Raw genomic sequence first — 13,028 nt, 5'->3', positions numbered from 1 at the left:
GGGTGTCGAAAATCATTGTTTTTAGCGTACGTACTACTTGAATGACCCCTTACATATTCCAGCCTATTTTAGATTACCACAATCCCAACATATTCCCGAAATTCTCTAAAATTCCTTGAAATTGCCAAAAGTCACTCAATTTTATTTTCTGTTAAGTTTCATCAAATATCATTAGCCTTAAGTCTAAAATGCAGAAAAGTCATAAAACAACAGACACATCTCGAACTATTATCAATTCAAAGAAAAATCAAGAATGTAAGGTGAAAATTAAGGAATTTTTGAAAATTAATTATCTTGCTCAAATCACATGACATGTTTTTGCTAACTGGATAGAATATAAGGTGTTCCTATGATCCCAAACACGCTCTGGACCCACAACTTCAAACAAACTCAGAATTTCAAAATTCAGTCGAACCACGATTATTTACCATATTATTATCAACTGTATAAACAAATTTATGGTACAGTCATCGAACTTTCCAATGCTCCATATCGAGCATATCAAAAGTATCGCGCCTATTACTTTTTTTGATCAAAGTATTTTCGTAGTTATTGATCGTAGATAATTGTGAAATTGTGATTATTTTGAGAATAGTCAAGCTTTTCTGCACAATTTTCAGAGACATTTATCCAACTAAAGAAATGTTGATATTTTGATAATTAAAAATGATCAAGATATCGATTTTACATATCTTGATATTTTGATATTTATCTGAAATTATCTAATATCTCAATTTTTTCTCAAGTTTTTATCGCACATGCCTTTTTTGAGTCTGGATAAAAGGATAAACATTGTTCGTTTTTCAAGAATTTTTAATAATAAAATTAATGTATGAACAATGTTAATTGAAAATGGATAACAACTCAGACAAAGTTGTAGAATTATAGGATTTATCCAAATCTTATAATTATTTTTATCAGTAGGATGTATCCATAGGACTTTGGTTACGAATATTGCTTCTCCGACCACGACCAGAACTTCCTCGAGCACGACCGCGCCCATTACTTGACCACTCATTGCTACGGTAATTAAAACGATTGTTTCTCCACCCACGACGATTTCTTTCCCTACCACGTACCCGCCCTCGTTCATTGCTGTCGCGACTATTACCATCCTTTGCGAAATTGTGATTGCTAACTCGTTTCTTATTAAATTCACTTCGAATTTCTATTAATTGTCCTTCAAAGTATTTTTCCACATTTTTCATTGACTTGCAACGTATTTCGTAATCTAAAATTTTCGATAATTGAATACCCAACAAATTACACAGATCCAAATAATGTTATGCTATATTATTACCTATATTAGTAATAAGTCCATCTCGAAATGCCAGGGAAATTTCGTTGTAAAACAATGAAATAGCTTCATTAAATTCTTTTTGGTCGTCAACGAACGCGTAATATTTCCTATTACGAGAAAGTCCTGCGGTCTCTATTTTGATAATTCTCTCACGAAACTGATTTTTGTCGCCATCATTGAATTTTATTTCTTGAACTTCAAATTCTCTGTCTTTAAGATGATTGAGGACTTGTTTATCGAAGTGTTGGATCATATGCTCGTAATTTTCTAAATCTTAAAATTATATAATTAATTTGATTTTTTATGACAGTTTTAATTGATTTTACTTTCTGCTGTAAAATCGCCGTCATGCTTTGATAATTGTACTGCGATATAAAATGCTTTCTTCAAGTTGTCGTAAGACGAGCATGATTCCAAATATTCGGAATATGCTTTGTTGCGTAGAGAACCGCAGTCATTTACATATTTTTTTCTCGTTTGAAATTTATCAACATTTGCATTAGTATTCATATTTTTAACTTTTATTGATAGTTTCGATGTATTCGTTTTTTCGGTGTATTGTTTTTGAGAAGTTCACTAATCGATTACTCTAAATCAAGTGAACAAATTGCATTTGCGAAACTTGTATTTATACCCTTCGGAATTATCAATTATCAATTATCAAATTGATATTCATGCATCAAACTTTGCGTATATAAATTGTATGTTCTAACGTAGCGGAGATGTTGTCTATTGGATAGTGATTTAATGAATGATGAGACTATTTATGTACTTTGCTTATTTATATCTACCTACTCTCCCATATATATTCCAAATGTCTATTAATGAAATATCGACCTGATAATTAATTATCAAACTGATAATTAACTATCAATCTGATAATTGATTATCAATCTGATAATTAATTATCAAATTAATCATTTGTTCGTTCCTTTCATAATGTATTCACTTCACAGTTTCACACATTCGCACCCACACACATAACATGTCTTGTACTTCGTGAAATCACTTCTCATTCGTGAAATCATTCTCATCAACATCAAATTAAATAACTTCTACAATTCTTAAAATAGTAGGTATTTTACCATCGCATCTCCGGCGCGATACCGCTCATTTCTACTATCTCGCTAGCTGTGTAAATATAACTTACAGATTGGAAGATCTTTTGATACGCAAGAAAGAATTAGTAACGAGGTTGGATAGATATGAACTTCGTTCGATCCTGGTTTTTTATTTTAGTTTTTTTTTTCTGTTTGTTTCTGTCTGTTTTGTCAAGTATCGTTGTTCCATTTGTATCTTATCATCCTTTTAAATAAAATTAATTGAATAATAAATGAAATTTCAGTTTATTTGAAAAGAATCAATGTATAATATTTCTTAATGAAAATAGTATCATTCTGTTGAAATAACTATTGCTATAATATTTGAATTTATTTCAGGATATTTATAATTTAAAAAACGATTGACTTCTTGAAAGTGGCTCACACAATGAAGTCCTGGTTTGATTTAATTTAGATTACCCTGACGTAATAGCTAGTAAAATTTAGATTTCATAATGTATAAATAAAGAATTCATTCATTCAATACGAAATTTCAACTTTTTTTCAAAGCAAATTGAAAGTATTTTTCATTTAATCAAATTTTTCATCGTCGAACCATAACTTCAACTCTTCGGCAGCAGAATTGCTTGGATTACGCCAAAACAATGTGCGTGCGGCACAAGTAATTGTTCGTGATTCATTGTAGTCATGCACGACGCCATTGTGAATTATTATTGGGATTTCTTCGGAATCAAATTCGTCATATTCCTCTCCCCACAGCGTCAAGATTATACATTCTTTGCTCTTATCTGTTATAGTCACATCACGTTTCACTTTATTGTCTCCAATAATTTCTTTCCCCCAATTCTTAACGATGATACCAATGACATCTGCGAAAAATTTACATTGAATATGGGAAATCATGCCTAACAAGTCAAATTTTACCGCATTTCGAATTTGGTTCCAAATTTTTAATTCCGTCGATTGGTACGAAATTAAACTTCAGTTCGCTAATTATATTATCATCAAGGGCTTCGATTTTGGAACTTCCCAATAAACAAATATATTTTCCGTTTCCAAGGAATAGCGGAAAATTACTATCCTCTTTTTTAACATTGAAATTCGTCAATTCGAAGGTGCGATTGAACTAAAAGAAATGAATGACTTATTCTGCCACAAAAAATATAAAGAATTGACTACTTCAATTAGATCAAAAAAAGAAGCAGTTTCTTCTGGGAACACAGTCACTTGTATTTCACCATCTGGATCAGCAATATGGAAATTAAACATATCGCCATTCTTAGACGATCTCTTTCCAGATTTAAATGACACTCGGAATTGAATTGGTCGATTGAAACTAAATCAATTTGTGGATACAATTAGAAGAAAAAAGTTAAATTATAACTAACCACATTCCGAAGTTAAGTTCGGATATAGAAATTGCACCGACAACGGCATCACTTTCAGTTTTTTTCCAAAAGTTGAAATCATATTTTGAGCTGTGTTTAAAATTCTTAAAAATAAAAAATAGGACTCATAAACTAGGTACTCTTATGTTGATAGTTAGCTAATTCAAGCTAATTAACTATAAAGATAATATTAAACTATCAGCGTTATACCTAAATGCTGATATTCACTTGGAATGTAAAACTGACTACGTTGATAGTTCACTATTACTGTTCTCGATTATAAGTAACAATTGTGTCTTCGATTATCAAAATCTTGACACTCCATACAGTTTACCACTCGCTCAAATGATATTTGATTATCCAGTCGATAATTTTCGATGATTTTGCCTTCTTTAATATCGATGATAGTCCGTACAATTAAACGTCTGTGCAACAACTGATGGAATTATATCCAATGCTTGCCTATTTATTACAATAATATTTGATAATTGATAATTGATAATTGATATCAATTGATAATTGATAATTGATAATCATTATCAAGTTGAGATTTAAATACCAAATTGATAATTGAGTATCAAATTGATAATAATCTTCTTTATTATTTTGTATTCTTCATAACCAAAGACTGTCCCAAGCCAGTTTGAAAAAGAGTGGAGGGAATGAAGTTTAACGAGGACGTAGCAGAAGATAAGATAGGATTAGATAGATCAATCTTAAGGCTGAATGAATCGTGAGTTGGAAGCCGAAAGAATTGGGGTTAAGGGACCAACGTTGAGGCGAAACAACACGATCAGGAAGCCCAAGGATAGAACGATCCCAGAATTCTTATTAGCTACTAGGTTAAGCTTTTCAACGACGTCCTTTAAAAGACGTCAATAACCTTTTGCTCAGATAGGTTCAAAAGAATGGGCAAAGCTTTATGGAAAAGAATGTTCAAAAAGAGTAACAGTACTCCGTCGGGCACTGTGCACTTTGATAGGCACTGTGGTCCCGGTACGTGCAGAAATGCGCGGGTCAGAGCTCGGGGATTACCGGGGGCGAGCAAAGTAAAGCTTTCATACTCACCAACCCGCAGTAGCAAGCGTGGTGTTTTAATGCTAAAAACCTTCAAACGAAGCCACAACGAATTATACATTGCCACATATAATGCCAGAACATTGTCGTCAAGACAAAAAATGCAAGAAATGGAAGAAGAGCTAGAAAAGATAAAATGGGATGTTGTGGGAGTGAGCGAAGTGAGAAAACCTGGAGAGGAATGCCTGAAATTACAATCAGGGCATACATTCTTCTACCGAGGAAGTGATAGTCAGATGCTGATGCACGGTGTCGGATTGTTCATAAACAAGCGGTGGTCGGATCGCATAACTCACACGAAAAGCATATCCGATCGAGTGATATACGTAAGCCTGAAGATAAATAACAGATACAGTGTCAAATTAATTCAGGTTTACGCACCCACGTCCACCCATGATGACGAAGAAGTAGAAAGATTCTATGAAGATGTCGAGAAAGCTCTGGACGAAAACCCATCACATTACCAATATCTCATCGGTGATTTCAATGCGAAGCTGGGAAAACGAGAAGAAGACTCCGAAGTTTCTATTGGCAGTTTTAGCAACGACCAAAGAAATGAGCGTGGAAATGTTTTACTCAACTTCCTACAGCAACACAATTTGTACGCAATGAATTCATTTTTTGCAGGAAAGCCTCAACGTAAATGGACTTGGGCTAGTGCAGATGGTGTAACGAAAAATGAGATCGATTACATCATAACTGGCTGTAAGTCAACCGTTAAGAACTTTACGGTCCTAAACAATTTTTCAACAGGTAGTGATCACCGAATGGTTCGTGCAAGAGTCACGTTAAATACCAGATTTCAAAGATCACAACTAGTTCAAAAAAGTGAAAGGATTGACGTACAACGGCTTTACACACAAAATGAAGAATTTGCTACGAAAATGACTGCCGAATTAGATAACGTCAACAATCAATGTGAAACATTGGACGAATTGAATACCAAAATCGTCGATACAATAATGGGTTTCATGAAATCCAAATGCAAATCCGTCCAAGGAAAAGAATCAAAACTCAGCAGAGAAACATTAGACCTGATCGCAAGCAGAGCAGAGTTGGTAAAAAACGGAGGACGAGATTCGGTGGAATACCGGAACCTGTCTAAAAGTATCAACAAAGCAAGGAGATCAGATGAAAGAAAATATAATGTCCAATTGGCTCAAAACATAATTGAAGCTAACTGCAATATGAAAGTCCTACGGAGAAAAATGACAAACGCCAAAAAAGAAATCTTCAAATTACGAGACAAAACAGGAACGATCCAAACGGATCGAAATGCGATATTAAATATTGCAACAGAATTTTATGAGAATTTGTTTTCTTCAGCAAGACAGAGTCCAACGGAAGAAACCGAAGATAGACCAAAAATAAGAAACGTGGGATCGGAGGATATGCCCGACATAACTGTTGATGAAGTCAAGGCCGCAGTAGCCGAGATGAAAAACAAAAAGTCTCCCGGAGAAGATGGTGTTCCAGTGGAAGCCATTAAACTAGGTGGAGACTCCTTATTAAAGGCAATCACGGCTTTGTTTAATCAATGTCTCCAATGGGAAGAAGTACCAGAAGCTTGGGAAAATGCGGTAATTACATTGCTGCATAAAAAAGGAGACATAACAAAGCTGGAAAATTACCGACCCATAAGCCTATTGTCAACACTCTACAAGTTGTTTATGAAAATCATTACGAAGAGGAACACTAACAAGTTCGACTTCTACCAACCTGTTGAACAAGCTGCTTTCAGATCTGGTTTCAGCACAAACGACCATTTGCAAGTGATGAGAACGCTTATTGAGAAGTGTCGTGAATACAACATCGACATAGTCTTGCTATTCATAGACTTCGAAAAAGCTTTCGATTCAGTGGAAACATGGTCGATATTGGACGCATTAGACGAATGTAGAGTAGACTCAAGGTACTCCAACACAATTCGATATGTGTACAAAAATGCTACTTCATGTATAAAACTTCATAAGAGCACGGAGAAATTCAGAATTGGCCGAGGTGTAAGGCAGGGTGACACCATTTCACCGAAATTATTCACGGCGATTCTGCAGAGTGTTTTTAGGAAGTTAAACTGGAGTAAAATGGGAATAAAGATAAATGGAGAGTACCTGAGCAATCTCCGCTTCGCTGATGACATTGTACCGATAGCAGCGAATCTAGGTCAGGCTCAGCTTATGCTACAACAGTTAAGTGAAGAGGCAAACAAAGTTGGCCTCAAGATGAACTTATCGAAAACAAAAGTCATGACCAACATCGGGGACGATAGAGAAATCAAAATTGGTGACACTGTCATTGAACGAGTCGACAGCTATGTATATCTAGGACATAAACTGAAGTTAGGTCTGGACAACCAAACTGCAGAAATAAGACGTAGGATTGGTCTTGCATGGGCAGCGTTCGGAAAACTCAGACTCATTTTCAAAAGCAAAATGAATAATAGTCTGAAACGCAAAGTTTTCGACACTTGTGTCCTTCCAGTGCTCACTTATGGAGCGGAAACGTTAACTTTAACGAAAGCATCCGAAGAAAAATTGAGAGTGACACAAAGAGCCATGGAACGGAGTATGCTTGGAATAACACTCAGAGACAGAATGACGAATCAATGGATTCGACAACAAACCAGGGTCGTTGATGTCATGGAAAGAATAGCATCTCTGAAATGGAGCTGGGCGGGACATATTGCAAGAAGGACAGACGAACGTTGGACCAAAAACATCATGAACTGGCGACCATATAAAAGACGAGCTATAGGTAGACCACCAGAGAGATGGACAAACGGAATTAAGAATATTGCAGGTACAAACTGGCAGCAAATGGCAATGGATCGTACGAAATGGAAAGAAGTTGGAGAGGCCTACATCCAGCAGTGGATAGAAACAGGCTGAAAAAGAAGAAGAAGAAGAATAATCAATATAATTATTCGACGTATATTGATGAAATTCTTAACTTAACTAGTTTATATAAAATTTTATATAAAGCCGATTAGCTTTAATGAGAAAAATGCGAAAACTTTGTCACTTTGCAAAAGTTCCGGGGATAACACTAAAGAAAAATCGAATGAAAAAAAAATTGCCATTATTGTCGCGAAGATTCCATTTCATCAACCATGCCTCATAAAACAACAATGAGTCCTATGGACAATATAGTTAAAAGTGTTTCTCGTCCGAAGGAAAAAATTAAATGTCATTATTGTTGCGAGTATCCTGTTTTCCCAACTATGGTACCAGTTAATACAACCACATCCAAGATAGATGCAAATACCAAATAATTATAACGTGAAATGAGTCGTATCCGCCATTGATTATCTATTTCTGTATTAGTACAATAACTCATCAATTTATTGGTAATATTGGGGACGATAGAGAAATCAAAATTGGTGACACTGTCATTGAACGAGTCGACAGCTATGTATATCTAGGACATAAACTGAAGTTAGGTCTGGACAACCAAACTGCAGAAATAAGACGTAGGATTGGTCTTGCATGGGCAGCGTTCGGAAAACTCAGACTAATTTTCAAAAGCAAAATGAATAATAGTCTGAAACGCAAAGTTTTCGACACTTGTGTCCTTCCAGTGCTCACTTATGGGGCGGAAACGTTAACTTTAACAAAAGCATCCGAAGATAAATTGAGAGTGACACAAAGAGCCATGGAACGGAGTATGCTCGGAATAACACTCAGAGACAGAATGACGAATCAATGGATTCGACAACAAACCAGGGTCGTTGATGTCATGGAAAGAATAGCATCTCTGAAATGGAGCTGGGCGGGACATATTGCAAGAAGGACAGACGAACGTTGGACCAAAAAGATCATGAACTGGCGACTATATAAAAGACGAGCTATAGGTAGACCACCAGAGAGATGGACAAACGGAATTAAGAATATTGCAGGTACAAACTGGCAGCAAATGGCAATGGATCGTACGAAATGGAAAGAAGTTGGAGAGGCCTACATCCAGCAGTGGATAGAAACAGGCTGAAAAAGAAGAAGAAGAAGAAATGATTTCTGCACATACGACTTTGAATCTGGGAAAGAGCGCTCTATCGCATGCATAGATGGTAAAAATAGTATCATTTAATGTTAGTAAGTGAATCATGAAAGTAATAACATTTCTTGTGTATGTATCTTTCAATTCCTAAATACTACGTGAGATTCATCACAGTGTGACCACACACTACCCCTCAAGTATGCACACCTCTTCTACCACTAAATTGTTCCACTTTATTTCTTTCTTCTAGCGTAAACTTCCTTAACATTTTTAAGGATATTACAATATATTTATACTTTTCGTTCACTAATTGTTTTGACATTTTCATACGAGAGGCTCGCTTATCATCTATAATTTTTGTAATGCAACTTCCATGCCTTGCATTGGTTATTCTCATTTTATATATTGGGAATGGAATTTCGTCACAGCTTCCCTTCATATAATACATGAACGTATCATATGGCCTATTTTTGAGAGAATGCATTGACGTTGAGAATGCACTCTCGAGAGTGTGATGAATTTGGCTTCATGTGTAAAGTATTGACAATGCAAGAATCAAAATACGGCCATGAGCTAAGATCCTTAAATATTGTCCGTCGTTTGTTCATTGCATATACACAAAATGCGTACCGAATCTTACGATTTGTCCATACAGAATAATTATTTTTTACCATACAAAATTCTTGACCTATCCACCGCAAATCTACGTCAATTGTGTACAATGCTAAATTAATTCAACGTTGCAACGCTAAATTGATTACATTTGTATCGATTTTCATGATTTGTGTGTTTGTTTTTAAAGGTCGGGATGAATTCCTTATCAAAAGAAATATCGGGTTCTCAAATGTTAGAATTTAAAAAAAAAATTGAAGTAGTAGAATCACAGAATGAAAATGACTAAATGAGAAGTTTTTCATCAATGTTTTTCACTGTGTATTTGTGGGTCTACCTATCCCTAAAAATCCCTTTAGGGGTGCGCTAGATTGTGTCAGAAAAAATATTAAAAGAAAGGATTTGGCTAGAACTTTTAGTTTGACTAGGATCTCATCAAAAATTTTCGCTCCGCTCGCTCCCAATTACAATTATTCGCTAGATGATATTTATCTTCCAAATTTTCTTCAACTTATGCAGACACGACCTACCGTCTGGCGATGTATTCTTCATACGGCCCTTAATTCAACTTCAATTCAATCAAAATTTAGAATTTTTTCTGTTTATTATCAACGATTAACAAGTGTTATGAAATGGTTATGAAAACATTATATACAAGGTTTAAAAACAAAGGAACAATCAATTGTTATACGAAAGGGATATAGGTGTAGCTCTATGAATTAACGATTTTTTTTCGGTAGGTGTTTCGCAAAATGATAGCGGAACGGCAGCGCCGACCAATTAACATTGACGTCCTTCACACCTCTGTACTTTTCTCTCGTCTTGATCAGTTTACGGCACGCACAGCATCGAATGTGGAAGAACGACTGAAACCAAACTATTTGTGAGCTTCTCGCCAATGTTGTTTTTTGAATGTATTTCTTCATTTCGTCTTTCAGCAGACACAGTCCAGCCCGTAATTTCTGAAATTATGAAAATCATTATGAGGCATGATGAATGAAGTGATTTTTGAAACATGAATTTGAATGGAACTCACCTTGTTGCTGATCTTCTTGTTTTCATTGAAATCCATTCCAGTGCGGTCCACTAAAAATTCGTCAGCGGAAACAACCGGTTCATCATCGGACACGGTCTGCTCGTAACAGGAAATCTCCATCTTTTCGAAAGTTGCAGTTTTTTGTGTTGCAATGTCCTGTTACAATTATAGCACATTCAATTTAAATTGAGAACCTAACCATAATAAAATTTAGAAATTAATGACTCACAAATGACTGGATAACAGGAACATCAATGACAATTACATTGGATCCACTCCCATACAGCTCGTTTTTCTGTGAACCGATACTTTGCATGGACGTTGAAGTCACTTGTGCCTGCAATAAGACAAATGTACGAATCTATTACTTCACGCACGCTAAAAATGCCGATTTTTAGACCCCCCTCCCCCTTGCACGCGAAAATACATGGAATAAAAATTCAAAATGTATGAAGCGCACTCTTTCGTCTGACCCCCCTCCTCCTTCGACAGCGTGCGCACTATTTGAATGACCCCTTAAAATGTAATATTGACTCACAGTGGTCTCTGGCGGCGGCATCATAATCGAAAGTTCTGTCTCAATTGCCTGCCAGTCGATGTTACTATCGATCCAGGACGTCTGCGTGCCGGCATTTATAGTAGTGCACAGTGTGGGCTCCTACAATTTCATAAGAAAATTACTTTGCAGGCTATGAATCTGTCAATAATTTTTAAAGGGGTGACTCACCTCCAAACCTGTGACTTTCCCGAAAAAATATTGATTGTCGATGAACTCTATGTCGCCGACGTTCGGAATTATGACAGTGTCCTTCGAATATGTTCCTCTCGCCACGTTCACGAATGGACGGATGAACTGATGATTGAGCACTGTGGAATGATCCAACCGGTGTTCCATGATGCATAATGTCGAATGTATAAACAAGCATCCGTTAGCCGGGACTTCCGGCATTCGATACTGCAATGCCATTGTGTTTGTTTTGATTTCGTTTTCGATGACACCGAATGGATGAATTCCTGCGGTCATCATAACGTAAATGATACCAACCACAAAATAGTCGACGCGCTCGTCCCACAGGCCATTCTGGATAAGTTGTTCGGGGGCCTGGTAGTCCACTGTGCCCCAAACGTTGTTGTAAAACCGACCAGGTTCGATGGGCAGACTCATGCCAAAATCTGCTAACTGAGCACGCATTCGACCATTCAGTAAAACATTTTCGGGTTTCATGTCGCCATGTATTATTGACATCGAATGCAAATGATGAAGCCCAATGCACATATCCACAATAATCTGTTGCGCTTGCTCCACCGGAATATTGTCTGGTCGACTGTTCATGTAATCCAGTAAGCTGCCGTTTTGCTGGTATTCCATAACCATCCAGATAGTTACTTGGTTCACGATGACTCCATACAATTGTGAAAGGAATTTTTCACCTTTCACTTTTCGCAAGTTCTGAAGAGAAATAGTAAAAATTGTAGCGAAGGTATTAAAGGTGCAGGCAGACCAAAATTCAACTATCAATATCAGTTAGAAAAAGCAAAACTGTGGTCTCTTGGAGAGCTCTTAAAGGAAGTTGAATTTTGCTCTTCGTGCACATCAAGAAGTTTCAGTTTTTCAATGGTTAATGAAGGGTTAATGAATGGAATAGTTGAATAATGAATGGAATAGTAATGAATGGAATAGTAATGAATGGAATAGTAATGAATGGAATAGTTGCATTATAATCAGAGTGAATCGTAATTTTGTTCATGATTTGTTGAGCGAACACAGAGTTTGTAAATCGGGCTTGTGTTTGTAATGATACTACACTCAAACGTAATATTTGGAGTGAAACTAGTCTTCATGTGGGTTCGCTACCCATTCAATAACTCTACACTTCATTCCACCAACTCAAATGGTACTCAGATGGACCGTTGCCATTGAGTAAACATTGGAGTCACATTCATTGGAGTCAATTGAATAAACGTTGGAATCACATTTCAGGTACGCATGAAAGCAAAAATACCATTCTGTGTGGACGTGACAAAGAGTTCATTTGAAAATCGACATTAATCGGAAAGAAAGGATATGTTGAGTTTGTGAACGTAGGACCGGTCGAAGAGGCGTGATCTGCTAGGAGATAATTGCGGAGGTCCTAATCGCGATCCCAACTCTTCCCAGCGTGTAAGCCTATGTAAAAACCAGATCCGCTATTGAAGTGAAAATGACCGCGAGACAGTGAGACCGTTCAGACATCGGTCTGATGCTTACGGCGTTAAATGTGAATGGATCGGAAGATTTTTTAATAACTAAAATAAAAGACGTCGAATGCGTTAGATGTGAACAGGTCACTAAGTCCTTCATCGTTTTTTAGGATGTTGCAGCAGCGCTATCTTCTTAACGGTATTTATACTGAGTTATAGACTCAAACTCATTTATGTTTATGTCACGAGAGATGAATTTTGATTGATCTATGATATTTTGTTCTAAATTTTTGAACTTTGTTCATGATCTATGTTAATCTGATGTGAGGTTGACATGTAATTTGAAAGGAAACAGTTGTTGTGGTGATGTGGATTACTAT

The 13,028-nt window shown here is 36.3% G+C and overlaps 1 protein-coding gene across 1 annotated transcript; it reads right to left on the bottom strand.

The window, feature by feature from the left end:
- Window positions 1–2,651: 2,651 nt before the first annotated feature.
- On the bottom strand, window positions 2,652–10,798 carry LOC119084517 (replication protein A 70 kDa DNA-binding subunit-like). The gene is made up of 6 exons (XM_037194532.1): window positions 10,697–10,798; window positions 10,468–10,623; window positions 10,209–10,393; window positions 3,541–3,697; window positions 3,286–3,487; window positions 2,652–3,230 (listed from the first exon to the last, which is right to left on the bottom strand). Exons 1-6 carry the CDS (start codon window positions 10,781–10,783, stop codon window positions 2,932–2,934), a joined length of 1,086 nt encoding a protein of 361 aa, XP_037050427.1. The 5' UTR covers window positions 10,784–10,798; the 3' UTR covers window positions 2,652–2,931.
- Between the last annotated feature and the right edge of the window lie 2,230 nt (window positions 10,799–13,028).

Source organism: Bradysia coprophila, unplaced genomic scaffold (assembly GCF_014529535.1).
Source record: "Bradysia coprophila strain Holo2 unplaced genomic scaffold, BU_Bcop_v1 contig_744, whole genome shotgun sequence".
NCBI classification, from domain to species: domain Eukaryota; kingdom Metazoa; phylum Arthropoda; class Insecta; order Diptera; family Sciaridae; genus Bradysia; species Bradysia coprophila.
Note: the sequence above shows the minus strand (reverse complement) of the source record. Positions and strands in the feature narration are given on the sequence as shown.